The following is a 27,223-nucleotide window of genomic DNA, read 5'->3' as shown; positions in this document are numbered from 1 at the left end:
GTCTTAGGTTCAAATCTGCCCTCAGACACTACCTAGCTGCGTGACCCTGGGCAAGTCACTTAACCCCAACTTCCTAGCCCTTACTGCTTTTCTGTCTTAGCATTGATACTAAGACAAAAGGTAAAGGCTTAAAAGCAAAACAAAAAACGAATACTGAAAGGTGCTACCAAGGTAGAAAATTTTTACATTTAGACCTGAGGGACCAATCAGCTAACTTGACGTTTATCTCCAGAATGCTATGTGCCAGCAGCTGATTAATTTCATTGAAGACAACTGATGAAGACAAATTTCAATACAAGACAAAGTGTCAGGTGTGTCCACACCAATGAAATAGTGACTCCTTAAAGTATAATTCTGTATTAAATATGGCAAATTAAAAGGAATGTTAGAAAACAGTTAAAATGCTATTTTTTTAGCTTATTCAGATCTTAAATCTAAAGTTCATGGGTTGATCTGGAAATAATTTGTAATCTGCTTAAAAAATATTAAAGGAATAAAAAGTAATAATAGTAGAATCACTAAAAATGAATTTTCCTGATAGAGATATATCTTTGCAGACCATTTAAATGCACAATGAACCTTGCTTTTTTAAAGTCAGAGATTTAAAGCTCCATTCAAAAAACTGTGTTTTTATAATCCACACACTTTTTAATATTCCTGCATCTCAGATTTAAGGAAAATCTGACCTTTTTAATGTAAAGTGGTACACACACATATCAAATTAGAATGTACATGAAAAATCATTGGTTTTGGCCATAGAGTAAATTTCAGATTCAGGTGTTAAGACAAAATTCAATAGGTGACAATCTTTTATTTTACTTAAATATATAAACATATGAAAATAATTTTCATTAGTTGTAACAAATAAAAATTGGTCTGGAGGCTCTCAGCACCGGAGTTATTAGCATTTATTAGTAAAGAGAGAGAGTTTGACAGAGGTCGAGAGAGGTCTCAGTCTTTCTACCTTACGGTAAGATCAGGTCCTAGATTTCAGCCCAGCATGGTCCCCTCCATGCTGAGGTGCTGCTTGCTAAGTGCCAGCCCAGGGAGTCATTCAAGAACAGAAGTAAAAAAAAAAAGCCTCTCTCCTTCCCTCGATCACCTTTTAAATCCCACCAGCTCTTTCCTCTCTGGTGACGTTCACGCTGATGCCAGAGGATGCCAGGGCTAGACTCTGTACCCAGGATCAATGTCCCCTAAATAATTTACTTCACACATGGTAAAAAAACAAACAAACCGAAAACCCCACAAATACGATCATGATGAAAAATGAGTATTAAATATATACCAAGAACTTTTGTTTGGGGAGTAAGTTTACTCATATGTAGCTAAAACTGAGTAGTCCAAAGTGAATCCATGGCCCTGCTTAAGTACATCCTGTAAACTAGCTGCAAGTATAAACTGCAAAATATTTTTCTACTACACTTTGATTAAGTTCTGAACAACAGCTTTTGGGCATCAGAGAATAAAGACAACTAGATTTATTCTGGAACCAAGACAAGCCAAACTGAATCGGTTCCCAGAGTGTTCTACAAAAGCAAAGATCTTCACATGTATGAAAATGAAGCCTTGTTCCTGCTGGTGGTGATAATGAAGAGTTGCTGTTATTTCCAGAGGCTGTAAAATCCCAGTGACATTGCCAGGCAAGAAAAAACAGTTGCTGTAAAAAAACCAAATCATTACTATAATATGTATAGCAGTCATGGCTACTTTTCCAGGGGTGCAGCAAAAGAAGTTCTATCTTACATTTAAACAAGAAGCAATAACCATGAAGTAAAAAACAAAACAAAAAACTGACCTTCTAGTCCACAGTCCATATATTCATTTGTGCAATGTTAAGGACCATGTGGGGGAAGTGCTGGCCTGACTATGGCCCTCATTCATAGACTCTTCATCTTCAGTCATTTAGATTATAGCTAGGAACCTGTATAATATATCTGTAGGGAACAGCTATGCTGCACAGTGAATTGAGAGCCAGGCCTAGATATCAGGGTCCTGGGTTCAAATGTGGCCTCAAATACTTCCTAGTTGTGTGACCCTGGGCAAGTAACCACTTAATCCCCACTGTGTAGCCCTTACTGCTCTCTTCTGCCTTGGAACCAATACACAGTACTGATTCCGAGACAGAAGGAAGGGTTTAAAAATGTTTTTTAATAAGAAAGCAACATTTTAAATAACATCATTATAAAATTATATACTTTGGCAGATTAAAAGAAAACCAGAAGCCAATATGAGTTGAGAGGAGAAAATTTGATTTGCCTTGAAAATGCCATTTACAGATGAAACTTATTGCATTTAAATGGACAGGAAACAATTAATTGCTGATGTGGGAATCTCTGCTGAATCAATGACAACTACAAATATAGTCAGACAACTGACTTGTTAGAAAAAGACTGAGATTAATACAAAGCTAAAAGAATAAAAAATGAGAAAAAGATGTAGCATACAATTAAGACAATTCAAACTTGACCTATTTAGGCATGTTATTGTTGCTGAAACATTAGAAATGGATAGAAGAAAGGCCATCAGCACAACTCTAATAATTTCTAACTGATGTAATATTGCTATAAACAGGAGGCCAAAAAAGTCTAGAATTATCTTAGTCAGCAAACACTTGGCTTTCTTGTCAAATGGAGAAAAATGGCAAGCAATGGCAACTTTGTTTTTGAAAAGGGTTCAAACAACAAAAAAGGAGATGTAACCACATAAAGTCATTGCAAGATCATTTAAGGATGAACTTCAGAAAACAACACAGGGGTAAGAGATATTTAAAGAATTTTACCTGCAAGATAACGAATTGTATCAAGTTTGTTTGATTCCATTAGTGTTTTTAGTGAAGCAATTTCAATGTCAATTTTATTACTGGTCCCTGCAATAATGCCTTTGACATAAGTATCCTGAAATACAAAACAGTTTTCATTAATTCAGTCTCTTTATATTATTTTAAAATAAATTATACCATAAACCACAATTCTTTTAGCTACTTGACACAGAAAAAAACCTTAAAAAAAAAAGCTAATGTACATGTGTGACCCTGGGCAAATCATATAACCTCAACTGCCTAGCTCTTAACCACTCGTCTGCCTTGGAGCCAATACCAAGTATCAACTCTAAGAAGATTAAGGGTTTAAGGAAAAAAGAAAAAAAACATCTTAGGAAAAGCTAACTATTGGGAAAAGTCACAAGAAGAAACATATCTGCTAAATGCTGAGGGAAAAAAGATTAGATAATACAGTCCCTTCCCTGCCTCGAGGCACTCTGAGTCCAGCAGATACAATGATGTCCCTGCACTGAGAATCATGAAACTTGAGCCTTGCTCTGCCATTAAGCAGCTGTGTGTCTTCTAATGCCACCACACTGAATATGTATACAGAGTAAGGTGTGAGGAGGGATAAAAGATTAAATAAGACTCAGTACCTAACTTCATGGAGCATAAAATTGAGTTTTGAGCATGGAATCATGGAGTATGAAAATCCAACTCATAAAAATGGGGAGAGGGAGAAGGGAGGGTAAACTTGGGTAGGTGGTAGTCAGAAACAAAAATATTTGTGAACAAGGAAAGACTGGAAGGAGAAGAAAAGTATAAATAGACAGGAGGCCCTGGGTTCAGATATGACCTCAGATATTTCCTAGTTGTATGAACGTGGGCAAGTCACTTAACCCCATTTGCCTAGCCTTTACTGCTCAATTTTAAGATAGAAAGGATTTTTTAAAAAAGAAAAGAAAAAAAAGAAATGCAAGGATCCTGGCCAACTTCAAGGGACTCATGATGAAATAGACTATCCACTGCTATAGAAGGAACTAATGAAATCTGAATGCAGATTGAAGGATGCCACTCTTCACTTTTCTTCCTCCATAAACTTTACTCTAGTATAAGCTATATGTGTCTTCCTCCAGTGAGGGAAAATTCACTACTTCCTGAAGCAGTCCATTTTAGTTTGGGACAATGCTTAATTATGAAGAACTTCCTGCTTAAACAGATGAACTCTGGGAAAAAAAAGTCTAAGCGATCAACTGGGTTAAAAGTCAAGGAAAATGAGGAATGAAAAAAGGACAAAGTAGTAACAATTTCCTTGGTGATGGAGCCATCAGTAAGAATTTTTTTGCAGACCAGTAGTGAATCTTTTTCATTAAATACATCAAGAAGCTGGGTGACAAAAGAGAAGAAGAAGAGTTTTCTCCTGATAAATCACAAGGAAGAGGCAGGTCTTTTTTTTTTTTTTTGCTAGAGTGAAAATGCAAAGGCAAAACAAAGAAAAAAATTATAAAAATACTCTAAAAATAGCTTAGAAGTATAAAAATAGCAAATATTAAGAGTCATCAATACTGACAAAGGCTTTTATTTCTTAAGGTTCAGAGTGAGTTCAAAGAGATCCATCCATCCAAAAATATTCACAGCAGCTCTTTTTTGTAATAGCAAAGAATTAGAGAATGATGGATATCCATCAATTTAGGAATGGCTAACTCCACCAACTAACCAACCAATCAATCAACATTTTTAAAGCACTGACTATGTGCCAATGGCTAGCAAAATGAGGCAAAAGAGAGATTCTTCCCTTAATGAGCTTACAATCTAACAGGGGAGACAACATGCAAATACATACATACATACATATATATAAAGCAAACTATGAATGGGGAAAAGAGGAAATAATAAAGAAAGGCACAGGAATTAGAGGGGTTGTCAAAGGTGGGATTTTAGTTGGAACTTAAAAAGGAAGCAAGGAGGTACATAGGAGTGAGGGAAGGAATGTTCAGAAATGGGAGACAGCTAGAGAAAATATCTGGAGCCAAGAGACAAAAGGTCTTTTCTCTGGAATAGTCAAGAGGTCAGTCACTGGCCTAATGGAGGTGGCTTAGGTTATGAAGGGCTTTAAACAGAGCATTTTGTATTTATTCCTGGAGGCAACAGGAAGTCATTGGAATTTATGAAGTGTGATAAGATGGGACCTGCACTTAAAGAAAATCGACTTAGTGGCTGAATGGAGGATGGATTGGAGTGGGGAAGAGTCCTGAGGCAGGCAGATCCACCAGCAGGCTATGGCAATAGTCCAGGCATAAGGTGATGAAGGCACTAAGGTGGTGGCAGTGTCTGAGGAGAGAAGGGGGAGTATTTGAGAGAGATCCCACAGGCCTTGGTGCCAGCTTAGATATGGGAGGAGAGAGATGGTGAGGAACCAGGAGAATGGTGTTGGCCTCTACAGCAATAGAGAAGGTGGGAGGGGGAAGTTTTAAGGGAAAAAACAATGACTTCCATTTGGACATAATGAATTAAAGGTGTTTACTGGACACCCAGTCTGAGAGGTCTGAAAGGCAGCTGGAGATGGGAGACTAGAGGTTAGCAGAGATGGGGTAGGATGGGAAGAGTTGAGAATCATTAGCATAGAGATGGGTGCTGATGAGATGAATAAATGAAGGAACGAAGAGGGAGAAGAGAGCCTAGGAAAGAAGACAAAAAGGAGGGGCCAGAGAGATAGGGGAAAATCAGATGAGGGCAGTGTCCAAAAACCTATAGGAAAGAGGGTATCAAGGAGGAAAGGTTCATCAGTGGTGTCCAAAGCTGCAGAAAAGTCAAGGAGAATGAAGCCTGAGAAAAGGCCACTGCATTTGGAAACTAAGAGACCATCAGTAATTTTCCCCTTTTTTAAACCTCCCATCAATTATAATCAATGCCATATATTGGTTCCAACACAGAAAAGAGGTAAGAGCTAGGTAATGGGGATTAAGTAACTTGTCCAGGATCACAAACCTACGAAGTGTCTAAGGCCACACTTGAACCCAGGGTCTCCTTTCTCTAGGTCTGGTTCTCTATCCACTGAGCCACCTCAATGACCCTATGATTAACTTTGGAGAGTAAGTTGGTAAGGGAGATATAATAGGTTTGCCCAACAGCACTAGGGCCTAGTTGAGGCTGTGCAACATAAATTTGTAGAGGACTGAATTAAGTTGCATAATTTTCTCCACCTTCATTCAGCAGCACACGTATAGGAGCAAAGGTAAGAAATGCTAGGAGTGATCTGACAGACTTTTAATTGTCAACATAAGTGGACATTGTAGAGTTGAATTGGTTCACCAAGGAGTCAAGCTGGGAGAAGAGGAGGCAGTGGCTAGTGTAGGGTAGCTGGTGGACTGGAGATCAGGGTAAAAATTAAGAGTTAGGGTTATGCAAGGGAAGGTAGAGGGAGATGTAAAAAGCCAATTGATTACAGTTGGATAAAGGGATTTCAGAACTCTTGAACATGGAGTGGGTGATGATAAGATCAAGGATATGACCATTTTTGTGAATCTGGAAGGTGAGTAAATTGAGGAATGATTAGGGTATTTGAGGGAGAGTCAATATGTATGCTGAGATCACTTAGTATGAGGGCAGGAATTGGGAAGGAGACAAAAACTGAGCCAGATATCAAAGTCATTCAGGAAGGAAATGGCCTGGGAGTCTGTAGACAATAGCTACCAGGATTTTGGCTGAGTGGTAGATATCAATAACAAGAAACTCAAAGGAAGAGAGGTTAAATGAGTGATGAAGAAAGGGGGAGAAAACTGGAAGTGCCAATGGAAAACAAGCAGTATTCCAACTTTTCCACCTCACAAGTGAACTGAGGAGAATGAGTGAAGGTCCAGCCAGTACTGGAAAGCATGGTCAGGAAAAGCCATGTTTCAATAAGAGGTGGTAGATGGAAAGAATGAATAATAAATGTTATATGAATGTGTGGATATACATAGAATACTCAAAAATGATTATAGGAAATGATGAAGGGAACAGTTTCAGAGATGCCTGGTAGGACTTATATGCACTGATGAAAAATGAGTGAGCAGAACCTAGAGAATGATTTATATAATAACAGTAATAGTGCAAAGAAAACCAACTTCGAAGGACCTGGGAACTCTGAACAATACTATAACCAATCTCAGTTTTGAAGTGCTCATGATGAAACATACTATCCACTCAAGACAAAGAACTGATAGAAAAAAATAAGCTTCAATCTACTTTTGAGTTTATCAGTTCTTATTTTCTTCTATTTCTTTTTCTTGCTTTCTCCCCCCAACCACTGAATATGGCTAATGTGGAAATTTGTTTTGTGTAGCTATGCAGAGTTATAATAGGTTTTTTTTTTTAGCCTTTTCAATGTAGGTGAAAGCAGAAGAGGAATGGGAATTTAAATTGAAAATAAAGTTAAAAGAAAAACCACAATAAATGTTTTACTCAAGCCTTGAAGTAAAACTTATGTAGAAATATGCTGGCAGGTAAGAAGAAAAAATGTTTCTAGAATGTTAAGCCTATAAAAACTCTAACCCCAGAAAGCAACAACAAATAAGTAACAGATCCAGAAAACTGTACCATAATAAAGAAACAAATCCTAACATACCTTTTTGTTAAATTCAGTGGTTGCTTCCAAAACTTTCTTTTCTATTTCATTGAACTGAAAAATTTAGGAAGAAAGTGTTTAAAAACTAAAGAAATGAAACAGTAAGTAATGAAAAAGAATCTTAAATGGATATTACCAGGTCTGTCACTCTGCTCCTCTCCAGATTAATATCCAATTTATTATTTGCTCTGATTCGACCACTTTCATGCTGTAAAGAAAATGAAAAGTATATTTTAAAATGACATCTTGTTTGTTTTTGAAATGTTCTCATATGGCAAAAAGAAAATGTTTTTCTTACCAGAAGTAGTTGTTTAACTTGTTCTAATTCAACTTTCATTTTCTAGGTATAAAAGGGACCATTGAACATTAGTGTTAATCAAAAGACCATCTTCCAAATGACCTAGAAATTCTGAAACATAAGATTACTAAAATTTGTGGAATCTGTGGGTTTCTACAACAGATCCATCCTGACATTAAAACAAAAACAATAGAACTTCTGTGAAGACAAGCTTATTCTTAGATCCCCAGTTAGATTTACATCTAAACACTGTAATCAGTTTAAATTATTGTGAATTTCTTTTAAAAAAGAACTTGGACTATCTCTTATTTGAAATGAATTTTTCAATCTGGTAAGCAAAATCAACTATTTTTTCTGTTTGGGGGGGACAGAGAAAATTAATGGAAAACGAAAATGTCCCATTAGCCATAAAATTCAAATGAATTTGAAATAGGATCTTGCTGAATTTTTTTCCAGTACTGGTTAAGTAAAAAAAAAGTACACAGGGTAGGAGAAACTACAAATATAGACCCATCCATCCATATGTACTGATGACTATGATTTAAACATAAAGGTCCAGGTATTGCTATAAAGTATTCTTGTAAAATTTTTAATAATTGTAAAGCAAATATATCATCTTTTGTTAAAATATTTTAAAATAGCAAATTCTGTGATATGTATTTGGTATAACGTATTCATAATTTTAAAAGTTTATATTACCGCATTCTCTGCTCTTAGATTTGCAAATTCACTTTTCTCTAGGATGACCATATCTTTCCGGATTGAGTCCAAATGTGACATTAATTGCTGGACAGTAATTTCCTAAGAAATAATACATTTGTGAAGAGTGAATCAAACTTTCATTTGTCTATCAATCAGCAACTTTTAAGTTAATCAATCAAAAACTTAAGTATCCCTACTTAGTACCTTACCAGTTACTAAGTATAAGAGTTCACAAGCCACTTTCTAGAGTGGGTGACAACTCCAAAGGCCACTGCCTCCCCCAGGCAGTGCTAGGCAAATTGAAAGACTGCGATTGGTTCCTATAAAGTGGGGAAGGGACAGAAAGTGACATGGGAAAAGGATTATAAAGTCATGAACTTCCTGACTTTTTATAACTCTCTTATTTAGTCAAAATCCCAATTTAACCATTATACATGTAAATGCCAAAACTGTAAGGATCATTTTAGTGTTTTGACTTAAAATCTAAATAAGTGGTTGCCATGGGAAATTCCCAAATATGAAAATACCCAAGTCAGCTGGGGATTTATGGAGATTTTAATTAATAAAGAGAGAAGGAATTAAGGGAAGGGGGTGGGGGGGGGGGGGAGAGAGGCAGAGAGACAGAGAGACAGAGAGAGACAGAGCACGAGAGAGTGAGAGCTCAGCCAAGCAGTAGTTAAAGGCCTAGGCCAAAGGGCCTCCTAAGGGAGAGGGAGTCAGTCTTATCATTCACCACAAGACCATCTCCAAGCAAGCTCCAGTCCTCCACTGAATCTCCTGAACTGAGTTCAATTCAACTCCGAACTCAAACTGAAACTGAACTGTTCCTTAGCCTCCTTTTAAAGAGAATTTTCTCTTTTGTCACCTCCCCTAAATTTTCACGTCTACCAATCACAGTAGACGCTTTTTTTTCAGGACTGCCCATTCTTAGTTCTCACCTTCTTTGGTTATATTATATCTTCTGAGTACTTCACACCTCTTTGTTAAGCTTGCCTTTTGTAAGTTACTTGACCTTTTTGTGATTAATTTAACCTTTACAGGTACTTAACACCCTTTTGTATTAGATCTAAAAATAGACTTAACATTCTAGCTTTACTATAAGGTATGAGTTAGGGTGGAGTAATTTCCAAGTTCACAATCCATTCCTGATTCTTTTTAGACCAAGTATCTCCATTGTTTTACAATAAGGGAATAGTTAAACCAAATCTTCTAAGGTACAGTCTGAGCAGTTTTTAAGATTCACATACATTATTTATACATTAAATTAAGAAATACTAGCCCTTATGTATTCATGGGAATTAAGACAATGAATTAACACATATTAAAATCATAATGTTGCTTTGCTAGTTTGAAGAACAGTAACAAACATGAAAATTGTTGTATATTTAGGAAATAATGATGGATAAGAATATTTTCTAGGAATCAGGAAAATGGCTAGGTTTTATTAAGAGTACAGAAGAAAAAATTTGAAATTCACTTTAGCTGTAAATACAATTCTATTGTAAGAGAGTATAGCAATAAAAGTCTAATGTAAAGAGCCTTAGACTTGGATTCAGAAGCCCTGGAGCTAAATCCTGACTCAAGACATCTGCTGGGGGATCACAGATAAGTCAAAAAGTCTCTGAGACGAAGTTTCGTTATCTATAAAAAAAGGATAATAATACTTATACTTCCTACTTTTCACAGTGTTGTGAGGTTAAGCACTTAAATGTATTACAGATATGAGTTATTATGTAATAGGAAATCCCAAGGTACCACATTGGAGCTTAACAAAACTGGCTGGAGTCTGTTTTGCCTAAATACCTTGGGCATCATTTCAGCAGGATAATTTATAGGTCCTTTATTAGGCAACCTTATACTAAGCTTTGTATTGGAGAGGACATACTTTAAAAGGTGGTTCCAAATCCACTTTCAAGGAAGTCACATAGTATATCTAAGGCTTCACCCAGCTAGTGATACTAGTTATAAAGAGTAGCTGAAAAGATAATAGTTTAAAATATAAAAGCGGTTTAAGGAAGCTTTGCTCATTTTCCCATTTGCTACCATTTTCCCATTATTCAACTTTCTTAAAATTCAACAGTCTGGTAGCCTCCTATAAAAATATTCTCATTTTTCTTAATGAAAGGAAAAATAGGTTGTGGTGATCTAGCTCTGAAAAAAGGCAGTTATAGGATTCTGCTAGTATATATTTTTACATATCCTCAGTATAAAGGAACTATTTGTCATTTCATTCAACAAACACAAAGGAAAGCAATTATCAGCAACCCTAATCCTTTTTGAAAAATGTTATGATCACTGTTTATGGTCAGGACAGTAATATTTTGTGATTGCTTTATTAGGCTATTCCTTTTCTCAGGGGACCAAGCAATCCTAATGGAGCTACTTCATATCTGATAAGTTAACATTTTTAGAGAGTAACCATAAAGCATGTCTGACGATTTTGGATTTGGACTGCTCATTTTAATCCCAAGAGGTATTTCTTCCTCATGGAGTTGTGAGAAGGGGGAAAGGAAAACTAAACCACTTAAAGATTCAAATTGTGCCTACACTGCAATACTGTTAAACGTCAGAAATAGCCTTCTCTTAGTGTAGTCTCTTGCATATTGTAGATTAAAGGAATTTTCATTCATTTAACAAATATTTGAGTGTTGGCCTATCTGTGAGTTCTTTACAAAGCTGTTTAAGTCACGAGGGTGTTGTAATCTAATAATTTTAGATTAAGTTTCTTGAAGACAGCAATAGCTCCTCGTAGTTCCTCCAAAGCTTCTCAAGACTATAGAGGAGCTAAATTTTAGTGATTATTATCTCATTTGATTTTAGTCTCTAATAGCTTAAATGGCCCTCAGAGGTTTCCTATTCCAACCAGTATTTGAACAAGAGCCTCAACGATATAAAACACATAGCCATACAGACCTTGCCTGAAGGAAGGTCTGTAGTGAAGGAGGGCCTACTTCTGGGTTGCTCATAGGAAATTCTCATTATATATAAAACTTAAATCTATCTTTTTGCAACTTCTACCCATTCTTCCTCCTAGTTCTAGTCTCTGAAGCAAATCATAACAACACTAAATCTTTCCCATATACTAGCCCTTCAAATACTTGAAGGTAGATATCATGTCTCTGTTGAGCCCGCCTTTTCTTCCTCCCAGGAAAATTACCTTAGTTCCTTATTGATCCTCATGAGTTTTCTGTGAGGTGGGTACAGTGTCATCTTCATTTTATAAATGACTAAACTGAAGTTTAGAGGTAGATATGTCCTTAATCACACAGGTGATATAAAGGAGGATTTAAACCTTTATGTCTTTCTTTAGTGAAAGATCAGTGCTATTTCCATTATATCACCATTTCTCATGCAGTGGAAAGTTGTGGGAAAAAAAATCATTAAACTAAAATAATATGTTTTTAAATTTAAAAGCAACTTAAATTTAAGGGCTGGAAAATGCTTTCAATTCTAAGTCTGTTTACCCTTAAAAGTAAAATAAAAATCTCCAAAGGGATGGCATCCCATTCATGAAAGTACTAAAATGTCACTTAATTTGAAACTACATTCTATAGCAGTGATGGTGAACCTTTTAAAGACAGTGCCAGCCCCGACCCCCATCCCCTGACTGCTGTGCCACACCCTACCAGTAACTCAGAGGGGAGGGAGGAAGCACTCCCATTAGACTGCTGGGCAGAGCAGTGGGTAAAGTGAGGAATATCCTCAGCAAGTATAGGGAGGGGGAGGGGAGTGGCCCAAGTGCTTTGCTCCTCTCTAGTTCTGCTGCCTGTGAGCCACCCATCTTATCCCCCTGTGTGCTCCTATTGGGCTGCTGGGCAGAGAGGCAGGGTGGAGAGGGGGAGGGAAGTAGCTCCGCTCAAGTCTCTCTGCCTTTCTAGTAAGGAACTTGGGGGGGGGGGGGAAGGGATGGACAGTACATACTCACAGAGAATGCTCTGCATGCCATTTTTGCACCTGTGCTATAGGTTTGCTTTCACTGTTCTACAGCATGAGAATAACATTTTCCTATTTCTGAAATGTATTACTGTTCTGGGGAGGGAAGGATCCATTTAAAAAGAATCTCTGACTTATAACTACAAATGAAGACAGATTCTATTCTTAAGAAACTATTATATAGCACGAGTCAGAGCAAATTAACTCATTGGCTAACAGTACAAATCATTATGCCATAAATGACACCATCAGTTGTTCACTGATTAGTTTAGCTAATGAACCCATATAAAATTTACTGCCACTAGGCCAAATGCCTATTTTAATTTGGATCTATTAATGGGCATTTGTTATGATAAATACTTACTGACTAAACTTAAGTAAAGATGCCAGATGTGTATGCCATTTACCATTAGTCTCTAGAAATTTGAACTAGATCTCTCAGCTTCTTTTCAAGTCTAAAATTCTATGAAAAGCAGATAGGGAAATGATGAGCAGGTTAATTTTAATCTTGGAAAATACTACTTGAAATTATGAAGAGCAAAATGAATAGAACCAAGAAAACATTATATACAACTACAGAATTAACACTTATGAATGTTTATCTTCAGAGAAAGAACTGATAAAGAGAAACAGGAAAGACATAATTTACATATACATATTTTTTGGTTGGGTGATACATTTTATGGTGTGGGAAGGGGCAAGAGGGGGTGAAATACTGGGAAATTTAATGTGACTAACAAACCAATGAATAAAAAAAGAATTCATGAAAAGCAGGCAGAAAATTTTAGCTAATAGGAAAACATCTCTTCTGAAGGAACCAGAGAGTCACTGAATTTTATTAGGAAGCAGAGATTGAGATATAGTCAGAACCTGCCAGTGAGGAAGATAAACAACACAGATGAATGGAAAATTGACTGGAATAGAGAGACTTGAGAAAGCGGGACCCATCAGGAGGCTACTGACAACAGTGCAGGTGATCAGAGATGGAAACAGGGTGGTGACAATATATAGAAAGTAAGTTACATGGGGGAGCTAGGTAACACAGTGAATAGAGTGCCAGGTTTAGTTTCACCCTGGACGAGTCACTTCACCTCAATTGCCTACTGTGGTTATTCTGTCTTAGAACTGATACTGAGACAGAAAGAAAGGGTTAAAAAAATAAATTTACAAAGAAAGAATCAATAGGACTTACTTGGCAGCTAATTGGATATGGAGAGCTAACAATTAAGATAAGAGAATGCTTTTGACCCAGCAATACTACTACTAGGCCTTTATCCAAAAGATTAAAAAAACAAATAAACAAAAACCAGAAAAGAACCTATTTGTACAAAACGATTTAGGGCAGCTCTTTTTGTGGTAGCAAAGAACTGGAAATTGAAGAGATACCCATTAACTGAGGAATGTCAGACAAGTTGTAGCTTATAACTGTAATGGAATACTATTATGCTATAAGAAATGACAAGCAGGATGAGTTCAGAAAAACCTAGAAAGACTTACATGAACTGTTACAAAGTGGAATAATAAGAACTGGGAGAACATTGTACACAGTAACAGCAATATCCAAGACAATCCCAAAGAACTCAAGGTGAAAAATGCCATTTACCTCCAGAGAAAGAACTGATGGAGTCTGATTGTAGACCAAAGCATACTATATTTCATTTTCTTCATTTTTTTTTGTTTGAGTTCTCTTCTACAAAATGACTAAAATGGAAAAATGTTTTACATGACTATACATGTAAAATCTATATATCAGGTTGCCTGCCCTCTTAGGGAGGAAGAAGGGTGAGAAAATTTGGAACTAAAAAGAGTTAAAAATTGTTTTTTACATGTAATTGGAGAAAAACAAACTAAAGCATCACAGAAAAAAAGGATGAGGCCTAGGTAAACTGGGAGGATGGTGGTATTCTTAATAGTAATAGGGATGCCAGTAAGAATGGGAGGGCTTTAAAAGAAAAGAAATTTTCATTCTTCTTAGCTGTGTGAACCTGGTTAAGTAAAAATTGAATTAGTTCAATGTTGAACATGTCAAATTTGCAGTCCTCAAAAACTGTGTGGCAGGAACAAAATTAAAATGTTGAATAAAATAAAAATACAATGTAATATGAATTTGTGATTTTCTAAGTTAATATTCAGCCTTCAGGAATCCATTTCTATTTCAGTTTAACGCTACTGGTTTAAGATGTCTACCTAGTATTCAGTTACAGATCTAACATGCAGTTAGTGATGCAAGACCAGAGAATGGGGTAGGTTTTAGGCAGGACAAGTAGATCTGAGAATTATCTGCATACTGATGATAATTAAATCCATGGCAGCTGAGGTCACCAAATAAAGAGGGAGAAGAGAAGACCCTGGGCAGAGCCTAGGGGGTCACAGGCACAACCTAGATGAAGAATCAACAAAAGAGAGGAGCCATCAGATAGGTTAAGATGAGAACCAAGGGAAGAATGCCATAAAATGCTAGAGAAAAGAATATCAAGAAGAGGGTGACCAATAGTCAAAGGTTGCAGAGCAGTTAAGAAAGATAAGAATGGAGAAATGTTTGTAGATCTGGCAAGAGACTATTACTGACTTTGGAGAAAGAAGATTCATTTGAATGCTTGTCAGAAGCCAGGCTTCAAAGAGAGAAAGGATCTGACTGTAGGCACCTTTTTCAGTTTAGTCATGAAGGAGAGATACAGGATGATAGCAGCAGAGATGGCCGGACCAAGTGATCCATCTTCACTACTGATGAAGGTGATAGTGATAGAATGAATAAGTGACATGAAATGAAATGTGAGGCAAAGTTCTTAGCTGAGAGGGTAGGAGGAGGAACAACCATGGGAGCTTTGAGGAGGGATGGAAAGGTTTGGAAGAGTTGCTGGGGGAAGTGGGATAGTGAATTGATCAGTGAAAAAAGGAATGGCCTGTCATTATAAGAGAACAGTTGACATAATAAATTTGTAGTGGACTAAGCATAGTTTTACGATTTTCTCCACCTTCATTGTGCAGCACATGAGTAAAAGTAGTGGATGGTTGTGGGAGTAAACCAGTGCTGGGACTAGAAAAGGCAAGACTGGTAACATAAGGGGGCCAGGGACTCAAGAAAATGAGGACAGTGTAGAGGTGAACTGGTTCATTAAGGATTCAAGATGGGAGAGGAGAGAGAATGTTAACAGTGCAGGAGTGACAGCTTGGGTAAGAACTGAGTCATGGAGGTATTGGAAGTCATGGGATGAAGAAAAGGGTTAGGAGTTGCAGGCCAAAAAAGGTAGAATTTTATTAGCAAGCTATCCCTTTTAACAAAGAATCAAAGAGAAAAAAAATAGTTGAACAAAATCAACTATTATATTAACCAAATTGGACCCACAATCACAAAAACAGGAAAGAGTAGATTTTGTCACTCATTTCTGGAGACTAGGCTTGGTCATTATAATAATACCAGCTGACATTAGCAAGCCACTGTCACATGTAAAAGGAGGGTGATCTGGCTATTACATGATTTCTAATATTTCAGTTCAAAATACAGTTTTCATCTACAGAGAAATTTCTATATCATCTGAACCACTTCTGAAATTTAAGAACCACTGTTCTAATCATGTTAGAACTTTGGCTCTAAAAATGAAATATCCATAAATCTGTTTTATTGCCCTAACCATCTACACATGATTAATATGGGATTTCTAGCAAGAGGAACTTTTTTACCTTAGGCCTTCTTGGAAACAGACTCAAAAGCAAGGTAAGGTGCAGCAGATGTTATACTTTTGCTTTTTGCGCACTTGAAATAATAACATATAACTAATTACCTGTTGAGTTCGAGTGACCATCTCTTTATAGATTGTGTCGAGGCTGACATTTGAAAGAACTGTTAATGCTGACACAATTGTTTCTGCTTTTGCTTTTTCAAATCCTGTGGGCAGGGAACAGGCATTAATATTTTTAAAGTTGTAAATCCTTATCAGAATAGAACTTTCTGCCACACAATAACATTTTTCTTTTTAATTACTTAATGCAATACCTCTCTCTCCCCTCCCTGCACCATAGAAGGTATCATTTGACAAAAAGACAAGTCTATTCTTCAAATACTAATACTCTAAAGGAATATATTGTCCTCTTGGTTCTACTCATTTCATTCTTCATTACTCCAAGTAGACCTTCCCAAGTTTTAAAAAAATTAACCTGTTCATTGTTTCTTATGGCACAATAATATTCCATCATAATTATATACCATATTTTATCCAGCCATTCCTCAATTGATGGACATCCCCTTGATTTCCAGTTCTTTGCCAACACATAGAGATGGTATAAATATTTTGGAACATATATTCTTTTTCCTTTTTCCCTGATCTCTTTGGGAAACAGTCCCAGCAATAGGTCTCACACCATCACTTTCTGCAAAGTATAACGCAGTCTAAATCATAATCAATGTGATGAGATAATGGATTACTGTAGCATTATAATGCTATTTCATCTTTGAAATATGTACTCAATAATAGGTTGCTCACCTTCTTTTTCCAAGTCTTGAACCAATGCATGGCTATCAAAAGTTAACTTCCTTTGCTCCAACGGAGTTATGTCTATACTCCTCATGTCATAACCTTTCTTGGAACTAGTGGTCAGGAAACCTGAAAAGTAAGGGTCAGGTTGTTTTTATGAAATTGAGTAATCAAGGTTAATCAAATCAAGGTTTTTTATTATTGTCTGTCTTGCTACCTTATATCCAATCAACAGTGAAAGACAGTACAAGCATACAGTGTGTAGTGCACAAGACTTGGCTTCAGAATCAGGCAGATCTAGATTCAAATTCAGTCTCTGACACATATGTTATCCATAAGTTTAATGTAAATCATTTGTACAAGGAAGAAAAGAGCCTAAATAGTGGCTTACTCAGCAAAAACTTGACTTACCAATAGGAGAGCTATGGAAACTAAAGAGTATACCTCTTTAGATTATAAACTTATTTATAAAATGTTGGAAAACAATTTAGAAGATCATAAGCAGCATCATATAAAACAGAGAAAAGGCAGTGGAAGATGAAGTTAGTTTTAAAAAAATATTGGACAACTAAGCAATGTCAAAATGAGGGCACTTAAAAATGAAAATGGGAGGATGATAAACAAGAAAAATGGAGAAAAACTGCAAAGATTTTTAACAACTCCTCACCACTGAGGAAAGCATGGCTTAAACCTTAGATTTAAACACTACTTTCCTCAATATGCTTGGAGTGGAGAAAGAAACTAAAGAAAACATAGATGGAATATCAGCTACTGCAAATTGATTAAAGACTATAAAATCCCACTGTGCTTATTATTTGTTGATTATTTTTAAAAATCTGAATTTAGAAAGGAAAAAGACACCTTGCCTTAAAGATACCTCTCATGTATACATCAAAATAAAATTACTTAAGACTTTTTGAAAGTTATAAGTTTATTGAGCAAACTTCTGATTAAAATTTTAGACAAGGCATAAATCAGAAAGATATACGTTTGACAAAAGACATTTGTTAGTGTTTTAGAAAAGAAAAAGCACAGAAATCCAAATAGGAGAAGAAATGTCTTATAGACAGTGAGATCCTTCAAATAGTCCTGTTTGTGAATGACATTGTGCTGGTTGCATCAAATACTAAGATGATTTATAACCTTCCCCCAAAGATCTTGCAACTCTCAAGTTTGTCCTAACTACCCAAAGAGAAATAATTAAGTGGATAAAGAAGGCCCGTTATCCAGATTATGACATGCAGGTAAATGGACAACATAAAAAGTTCATTCAGACAGACACTATATTCAAGGACAAAGAGTCGGGCACATAATTAAACAGGAGCAGACTATACTGTTTTTGGGAAATCATGTAGCTCCTTTAACAACTTCTAAATTCTTCTAAAATGTTTTTAATATCAATATTATTCTGGCTGTGTTATATTTTCAGTGCTAAAACATTAGTCTCAGATAAATTAAAAATATGTTATACATAGTAATGGTAGGAACTGTGAAGAACTAAAGAAATGTTATCTGTGAAAAGAAGATGGGGCATAAGGAGATAGTAAGAGATAATTATTGATGGACAATGTATGTCATATTGTTATGCTTGTGGTATATCATGACAAAGTAAGTAATGACACAAGATAGGTAGGCCTGTATTGACTGTCATCTGTATCAATGCAGGGAACATTCTCATTGATGAAATAACAGATTCATTAGATTATTTAGGTGTGGTTCAGAGTATATATTCATCAATAGTACTGAGAAAGAAGTGATTGTAAAAGAGATGGGTCCTGAGCTAGGCACAAAGGACTGACAGGATTTGGATAGGTAGAAAGCAGGCTTTCCAAGAATGCTGGAAATAGATTACATGTTTTCTATCATGTGGTCAAATGTGCACATGACACAAAGAGAAACAGTATGTAATACAATGGCTAACAGAATTTAGATACCAAAAAAATATGATATTTACATTTATGCATACTAAAATCAACTTCACTATTATGGGATTAACTAAGTGTTGCTTCGTTGTTGTTCTCCAGTTCATTTTACAGATGAGCTGAGCCCAACAGGCTAAGTGACTTGCCTAGGGTTTCATAGTAAGTGTCTGAGGCCAGATCTGAACTCATGAACTCTTGATTCCATGCCTAGTGCACTATCCATTGTGCCTCATAGCTGTCACCAATAAACTCAAGTGACTATTACCTGCAGGACCAAACACAAAATTCTGCTTGGCTTTCAAAGTCCTTCATAATGGGCTCTTTCCTAGCTTTCCAATTTTCTTATACTTTATTGTCTCTGAGTACATTCTGTGTTAACATTGACACTAGCATCTCCCTATACAAATGTTTTCACTAGGTCTCTCTCTGCTCCACCAATTAATGCAATGCTCTCCTTCTTCCTCATCTCCACCTTCTAGCTTCCCTGGCTTCTTTCAAGTCTCAGATCAAGTCCACCTTATGCAAAAAGCCTTTCCCTCTGACATTACCCATGAATCTGTCCTTTCTAAATCTTGTTTGTACACAGCTGTTCACATGTTTTTCCCATTACATTCTGAGTTCATTGAGAGAAGGGATTGGTTTTTGCCTTCCTTTGTATCCACAAGGGTTTGGCACAGGGCCTGGCATAAAGCAGGCACTTAATAAATGTCTGCTGAATGAAATTTTGGTCAGTATGTCAACAGCTTGGCAGAGAAGCTAAAACATTTAATGCAGTTTAGGCTGTTATTAGATATAATGTGAAAACTGAGTGAGGTGATTGTCTTTTTTTTTTTGAAGTCCATACCTTCCATCTTAGAATCAAAAGTGTGTATTGGTTCAAAGGCAGAAGAGTGGTAAGGGATAGGCAATGGGGATTAAGTGACTTGTCCAGGGTCACACAGCTAGGAAGTATCTGAGGCCAGATTTGAACCTAGGATCTCCATCTCTAGGCCTGACTCTCAATCCACTGAGCTACCCTACTGCCCCCTGAGGTGGCTGTCTTGAGTGTACCCTGTTCTTTTTAGACTTCATACAGGATATCATGCTTATTTTTATGTACCATGTCTTAGATGCTGACAAACTGGAACACATCAAAAGGAGAGGGATCAGGATTATGAGTGGTTCAAATATATAGATCTATATAGATATATATCTATATAGAGCTATATAGATCACAGAAGCTGTAGGGGCAACCTAAATAAGTCTGTAGGTAATTGAAGGGCTGTGATCCCTAAGAGATTATACTTGTTCACCTTGGCCCCAGAGGGAAGAAGTTAAGGGGTAGAAAAAAGTAGATTTTGGCTCACAATACATAAAAGCCTCCTAATCATTACAGCCATACAAAAGTGTAAAGGCTTCCCCCCAGAAGGTTTCTCCATCATTGATTGTCTTGTAGAGGAGACTACTGGTTAGGTATACATTGGAATAAAGTCTCAGAGGTCAAGACAATGTTAGTATGAATGCCTGATTGGGGGGGGGGGGGCAGATGGGTGGCTCAATGGATTAAGAGCCAGGCCTAGAGATGGGAGGTCCTGGGTTCAAATCTGGCCTCAGACACTTCCCAGCTGGGTGACCCTGGGCAAGTCACTTAACCCCCATTGCCTAGCCCTTACCACTCTTCTGCCTTGGAGCCAATACACAGTATTGACTCCAAGACAGAAGATAAGGGCTTAAAAAACAACAACAACAACACCAAAAAAAAACCAAAAATGAATGCCTGGTTGGTATCCTATCGCAATATGAGCTTTATCTTTTATAATTATTGTGCAGCATGTTATCTGATTATTAATGCTTTTTCAAATCCATATCTTCATTTAGCCTTCTTTGAGTTTTATCCCTATCTCATAACTCCCATAAAATGCTCTGGGACAGGGGCCAACACTTTTATTTCATGTATCCCTTTGGAAGTCTGGTGAAGCTATGGATTCCTCAGAATAACAATTTTCAAATACATGAAGTAAAATACATAAAAACAGGTTTTTAATCATCAAAATACTTTTTAAAAAAAGAGGCTCATGCACCCCAAGTTAAGGACCTCTGCTCTAGGAATATCCTTTTCTTTTTTTTTTTTAAATCCTTGCCTTCTGTCTTAGAACTGATATTTGGTAAAGACTAGGCAATAGGGGCTAAGTGACTTGCCCAGGTTTGTTCAACTAAGAAGTGTCTGAGGCCAGATTTCAATCCAGGTCTTCTTGAGTTCAGGCCTGGCTCTCTATCTACCATGCTATACCTAACTGTCTCAATATTCTGTCTTTTAAATTTTAGATGGTATCCTCACTAGCAGAGCTCAAAAGCAAAGCACTTCTTTGTCTTTGTCTCCCCACCTATCAAGACTAATAAATGCTGAAGGGAATATTTCTCTCAGTTATTATTCCAAGTTGTGGTTCATTGAGTCCTTAAACTATTTTTAAATGCATTTTAGCTAAAAACTATACATTTAAAATGCCATGGTTTGCCAACTGCAGTAAAATTCAAACTTATAAGTTGCATTAAGACCCTCCACAATCTGGCCCAAGCCTTGTTCTAGTCAAATTTACCTACATTTGTGTTTCTCCATCACTTCTACACCTTAGTTCATGGAATTTCTCCTTGCTAGGATGGCCTCTACTTGTTATTACCTATCCAAATCTTATTTCTGCATTAAGACCCTGTTAAAAAGTTTCAGCCTTCATAAAGGCTTTCCCTTGTAACTGAATGGTATAACAATTTTTTATTGTTGGCACATCTTCATAGCTCTTTAAAGGTTGCAAGTACTTTTATATGCCATATCACTTGATCTCTACAACCTTGAGAAGAAAGTACTATTCTTCCTATTTTACTGAGGAAATGGAAGCTGTCACCTTGCTTTCTCAGGGTCACAGAGCACTGTCTTAGGTAGGATTTGCACTTAAGTTTTCTTGACTTCAAATCTAGCACTCTATCCTATGTCTTGTTGCCTTAATTTTACTGATTTCCCAATAGATCCTCAGCCAGTCAAATTACTTATTCATCTGTGCCAGATGAATAGATTCATCTAGCAACTGTTAGGCTATTTCTCTCTCTCACATATATATGTACACACACACACACACACACACACACACACACACACACACACACACACAATTTTATGTATCTTAGAATTGAAAAAGAACCTCAACTGACATTTGGTGTAATCTGTGTTGTTGTTATTCCAGGACCATAGCCATCCATGGCAGTTTCCTAGAAAGGATACTGATGTGTTTTTTTCCTTTTCCTTTTCCAGTGGATCTTTTTGTCAGGCAATCACAGATGAAGTGACTTGCCCAGGGTCTCAAGGCTAGGAAGTATCTAAGGCTGAATTAGATATAATGTGAAGACTGAGTGAGGTGACTGTCTTGGTGTACCCTGCTCTTTTGATTTCTTATCATGTTTACTTTTATGTGCCAAGTCTTATATGTTGACAAACTAGAACATATCAAAAGGAGGATGATTAGAATTATGAGAGGATCAAAGATCATGTCTTGATTTCTTGACTATAGGCCCAGTGCTCTTAACCATTTGAGTCACAGTTGACTCTGGTCTAATTTATGACTTAACAGAAACCATCAGGTCAGGTCATTACACTTTTATTAGGTGCTTACTATGTACCAGGCATTGTGCACTGGAAAGGCAAAAAATAAAACGAACCAGGAAACGACCAAAAAAACCCAACAAAAAAACAAAACCCCCAACCTAGCTCTCAAGGAGAACACAGTTTAATGGATCTGGGCAGAGTCCAGACTTAATTTTGGTAATGAGAAAGGAACTCATTCCTTAAGGCAGTCCATTCTAGGTCAAGGAGCGTACTATTTGTTAAGTCGGTTTTCCTTATAGTGAGCACAATTTCAATTCTGGTAACCTATGGGACATTTTACAATAAAAACAACTCTTATTTATAAAAACCCAGGTGTTACTATCTCCAGTCGACAATGGGGAAACAAGCCCAGAAGTCAAAAGACTTGGTGGGGATTCAGCCTTCTAATAAACACACTACCTATGAGGCTCCAGGTTCAGCCTTCCATTCTGCACCAGTCACTTAACCTCACCTACAAAATATGCAGGTTAGGGAGGATGACCTGCTACGCTTCATGCTAGTTTGTTCCCAGTCAAACTCCCTCCTCAATCCCAGAGCTCAGCGGAGGTGACACTGGGAAACAGATCCCGAGGAGGTTCGAAAAGGGAGGGACGGGAGCGACGCCCGAAGGAGGACGGCAGCCGAAAAGGTTTTCGGGGGGAGCAATGGCTCTCTCATTTGTAAATGGCTCACTAACACTGTGCGAATATAACCAGACGAGGACAGCTAGAAGGGGGCAGGGAGGTTCCTCTCACCTCTCCATTGGATTAATGAACTGTCTGTTCCGCCAATGGGCCTCCCGTGAAGGGTAAAGGTTCCAGAGTGTACCCCCTTAACGCGGAGGTGAAGAAGCTGACAAACCCAACCGCCTCGCATATCTTCTACAGTTAGCTTCCGGTGAAAAGAGGGCCTCAAAGGCTAAGTCGGTCACGCAAGGGCTTCTGGGAAGCGTAGTTGCGTTGCCCGCATAGCCTTCTGGGAAATGTAGTCTTCGATCGGTTATAAGCCACCAGAGGAAATGACGTTGGGCCGTTGCAGCAAGGTCCTAGGAATACGTGACCTGAATCCAAGCGAAATTTGCCCGCTTCATTGAATGGCACGTTTGCTCCTCTTTTCCCTGCCCCTGCCCTGCCCATTCCCGCTCTCCTGACCTGTGCGTGCTGCCAGCCGCCCCTAAGGTAGCAGGGATCTCCTCAGAGGAAAGACTTGCCCTTCCGGACAGTTACTTGTCTATATCTTTCGCCTAGATGCTAGTTCTTCCTCTTCATGACCCATACGGGCTTCTGGGAAACGTAGTCTGAACTTGGCCGTGATGCATCGCGGGAGGTGGAGACTCGGAAATGCAATCCATAGATTCTTTCCGCCAGCGGTGTTGTGTTTCTGCTGCCCCCTGGTGTTGTGGAGGCCAGACCCTAAGGTCTAGCAGGAACGTTCTTAGTTCAGTGGATGGAGCAGTAGGCTTGGAGTAAGGAAGGTCTGACTTCAAATTAAGCCTTAAAAACACTTACTAGCTGTGTGATCATTAGCCAGTCACTAACTTGCTTACCTCAGTTTTCTCCTATGTAAAGTGGTATAATAACAGCCCTTACCTTTCAGTATTGCTGTGGGCATCAAATAAGATAATGCTTATAAAGTATCCAACACATTCATTTGTCAAATCAGATAACATTTACAAAGGACCTGAGCTTCATGATATCTTGTTTCATCAAAACTTGAGACGTCCTGGATTTCACAGAATCAGAAACGCTTTTCTAATCTGTAAGAGAACAAAAATCTACCCAGTAAGTATCCAACCAATAACTATCTGGGTTTTTGTAGACCTTCAGAATAGGGTCCCTGCTGCTTCCCATGCAGCTCCTTCCCTGCAGGTCAGCTCCCGGGAGGAAGTGTTTCCTTTCCCACAAGCCTCAGTTTGCTTTCCTGTCCCCATTCCCACCTGTGTCCCTCTTTGTGCCTTCAGAGGTTATAGGGATCAAGGCAACCTCTCTTCTAAGTGCTTGGCCCTTCAAAGACTCCAAAACAAGTCATAATCCCCTTCTCTTCTTCAGGCTGAGCATCCTCAGCTGTTGGGCTGGCCTTCATGTGGCACCATCTTGCTGGTGGTCTTCCTCTGGACCCTTTCCATTTCTCTTATCAATGTGGTTCCTAAAATGTGCTGCCCAGCACTAAACAGTGTCTGTAAATAGAGATGGTTGCTCTACCTGTCAGGCAGTTGTCATCATTTCTAGTGTTTATATGGTTCTTCAAGGTTTGCAAAGTGCCTTATGTATGTTTCTTTTTATCCTGATAACCCTGGGAAGCTAGGTACTAATATGATTCCCTCTTTATAAATGAGGAAATTGAGGCAAAGTTCACATAGCTAGTATGTGTTTGAAAGTAAATTTGAACTCAAGTCTTCCCTAGGCCGCTCAGTGGATAGAGTGAAGACCTTTCAGCCTCAGATATTTATTAGCTGTGTGATCCTGGGCAAGTAATTTAATCCTGTTTGCATCATTTAAAATCTGTAAATTGAACTGGAGAAAGAAAAAAAATGGCAAATGACCTCAGTATCTTTGCCAAGAAAACCTCAAATGGGGTCACGAAGAGTTAAACATGACAGAGCAGTAACTTCCCAACTCTAGGTTCTGCATTCTGCCTTTCTAGCTGCCTTTTGACCTGAGAATCCAAACAATTAGGTTTTACACAGGAGTTGGTATCTGAAAGAAAATGTAGTATAGCATGTTTATTCATATACACTTATGTTTTTTTATAAAAATAAAGCATTTTATTAAAATAACTATATTACCAACAAAGTTCTACAGCAAGCATTAGGAAGAGAAATTCCACTTCAAATAACTGTAAAGGGGGCAGCTAGGTGACTCAGTAGATTGAAAGCGAGGCTCAGAGACAGAAGGTCCTAGGTTCAAATCTGGCCTCAGACTCTTCCTAGCTGTGCGACCCTGGACAAGTCATTGGTGAAGTATTGGCACGTCTGCCCAGCCGGCACGCAAGGAGCGGCTTTGTTCCTCCTCTTCCCAGCACTTGAGGACATATTTTGCATGCCTGCCCCTCTGTCCAGACACCCAAAGTGAGCACTTCCTCCATCCACTCTCTTTGATAATGTAGGAGGCTCACAAACAGCCTAAATTTGCCCTCTCAGCACTCAAACTCAAAAATGTTAGCCAACACTAGTGTAGGCAAATACACTCTACACTAAGATAAGATCAAAATGGGCATATGATTTAGAGATAAAAAGTGAGACCATAAATAAATTAGGGGACATAGAACAGTTTATTTATCAGAGGTTTTGAGAAGGGAAGAATTTATGATCAAACAAGAATAGAGAGTATTATAAGATATAAAATGAATACTTTTTATTACATTAAATTAAAAAGGTTTTGTATAAACAAAATCAATGTAATCAAAATTAGAAGGGAAACAAACTGGGAAAAATTTTTTTTAGACCTTTACCTTCCATCTTAGGATCAATACTGTGCATTGGTTCTAAGGCAGAAGAGTGGTAAGGGCTAGGTAGTGGGGATTAAGTGACTTGCCCAGGGTCACAAAGCTAGGATGTATCAGAGGCCAGATTTAACTCAGGACCTCCTGTCTCTGGGTCAACTCTTGGGTAGAATCTCACACCTATTACACTGACCAGTTATAGATGGGCTGTGAAGTGTTAGTGTTTTCCAAACAAATGCCATGTATGCCAAAATTATCCTAAGACTCTCCTACCCACTTATAGATGGGCTGTGATGTGTTAGTGTCTCCCAAACATACTGTTTAAGCCATGGATTCTTAACCTGTTTTGTGTCATGGACTCCTTTGGTAGGAAGTTTGGCAAAGACTATGGGTTCCTCAAAATTGTTTTTAAATGTATGAAACAAAATACATAGGATTACAAAAGAAACCAATTATACTGAAATACAGTTATTATAATATTAAAAATAATATCTTCACAGACCTCAAAAACCCTAGATTTGAGCAGAGGGAAGAGGTATAAGCAGAAACCTGGATTTTGTGAGTTCTTTTGTTGTTAGTCATTCTCAGGGGTTACAGGGTGTTCAGGGAAGACTGATAACTGGTGCGAAGACTTGCCAAGCCCTTTTCAGGACTTTCTGTCTTTGTTTTCCACCTGCCACCCAGCTCTTACCTGTGTGGCTCCAAGAAGCTGTAGCCTGAGCAGTGGTCTGATCCCAGTAAAACCATCTTGGCAGGTGCTGAGCCAGTTTGAGGTTAACCGACAAGCCTCCATCCTGTGGATGAGTTATGGGGATGCCTTTCCCAAGCATGTGAGGACTTCCCCTGGGGGATAAGAACAATCTGTTTCAATGGCCAAGAAGGCAACAGAAGAAGGTGTTGTGGAGTGCTTAGAGTTTGGTTAGGTGACAAAGGCACCCAAGTCATCCACTTTATGCTGAACCATCTATAGTCATCTGGACTTTATCTTGTCACTGAACTTTGATGACTCTGGAAAAGAAAGTGAGGCCAAAGACTGGGCAACTCTGCTTCACTTAAATCTAATTCATGTATGAGTTAAAAGACATCATCCATGATATTGTATGATGAACAACCATGAGTGACTTAGCTATTCTCAGCAAAATAAAGGAACCAAGACAATTCCAAAGGAATCATGTTGAAAAATGCCATAGGGCTTATTAAATTTAAATTGTGGTTGAGACTTTGAATATATTAATTAGGTGGTCATGAGGGATTTGATTTCTAAATCCCAAAATGAATTGCTAAAGTAAATGGAATTTATGGTAGGTTATTTACAATAGAAGGAAGATATTAAGGAATGAGAGAAAGAGAGAGAGAGAAAGAAACTCTGGATTCTTCTGATATCAGTTAGAATTTCTAAGCCCCAGATAGGGGAAGAGAGTCTCAAGAAGTTGGGCCTTTCCTGGAGGCTTCACACCTACAGAAAGGTGGGGGTC

General features: G+C 37.8%; 2 protein-coding genes across 5 annotated transcripts in view; one reads left to right on the top strand and one right to left on the bottom strand.

Moving 5' to 3' along the window:
- ANKRD42 (ankyrin repeat domain 42) overlaps positions 1–27,223 on the top strand; it is a 175,765-nt gene that overhangs the window by 126,709 nt on the left and 21,833 nt on the right. The window contains exon 13 of one of the 2 annotated variants that reach the window (XM_056794905.1): positions 7,119–7,379. The exons of the other annotated variant lie outside the window; for it this stretch is intronic. The gene's annotated coding sequence lies outside the window, so the exon portion shown is untranslated. Of the gene's footprint in view, positions 1–7,118; positions 7,380–27,223 lie in introns of those variants that run through there. 2 annotated transcript variants of the gene reach the window in all.
- CCDC90B (coiled-coil domain containing 90B) lies at positions 792–23,624 on the bottom strand. Of its 3 annotated transcripts, XM_056794908.1 has the most exons (10): positions 23,459–23,595; positions 23,063–23,367; positions 16,782–16,901; positions 16,083–16,186; positions 8,365–8,466; positions 7,666–7,707; positions 7,504–7,575; positions 7,368–7,421; positions 2,783–2,897; positions 792–1,660 (listed from the first exon to the last, which is right to left on the bottom strand). In XM_056794908.1, the coding sequence occupies exons 2-10, from the start codon at positions 23,181–23,183 to the stop codon at positions 1,605–1,607; spliced, it is 786 nt and encodes a 261-aa protein (XP_056650886.1). In that variant the 5' UTR covers positions 23,184–23,367; positions 23,459–23,595; the 3' UTR covers positions 792–1,604. The 3 variants fall into 3 exon arrangements, with proteins under 3 accessions (XP_056650886.1, XP_001377058.1, XP_056650887.1); XM_001377021.5 differs by having other exon boundaries at positions 23,063–23,624; XM_056794909.1 differs by lacking the exon at positions 16,083–16,186 and having other exon boundaries at positions 23,063–23,588.

This window comes from Monodelphis domestica, chromosome 4 (assembly GCF_027887165.1).
Source record: "Monodelphis domestica isolate mMonDom1 chromosome 4, mMonDom1.pri, whole genome shotgun sequence".
In the NCBI taxonomy this organism is placed as follows: Eukaryota; Metazoa; Chordata; class Mammalia; order Didelphimorphia; family Didelphidae; genus Monodelphis; species Monodelphis domestica.
Note: the sequence above shows the minus strand (reverse complement) of the source record. Positions and strands in the feature narration are given on the sequence as shown.

Coding starts and splice junctions, on each gene's coding strand:
- CCDC90B (XM_001377021.5), bottom strand. CDS start 23,183: ATGCGAGGCGGTTGGGTTTGTCAGCTTCTTCACCTCCGCGTTAAGGGG. Junction 7,422..7,503: donor GGAGCAGAGTGACAGACCTG/GTAATATCCATT, acceptor TAAATTTTTCAG/TTCAATGAAATAGAAAAGAA. Junction 1,661..2,782: donor TACAATTCGTTATCTTGCAG/GTAAAATTCTTT, acceptor GTTTTTTTACAG/CAACTGTTTTTTCTTGCCTG.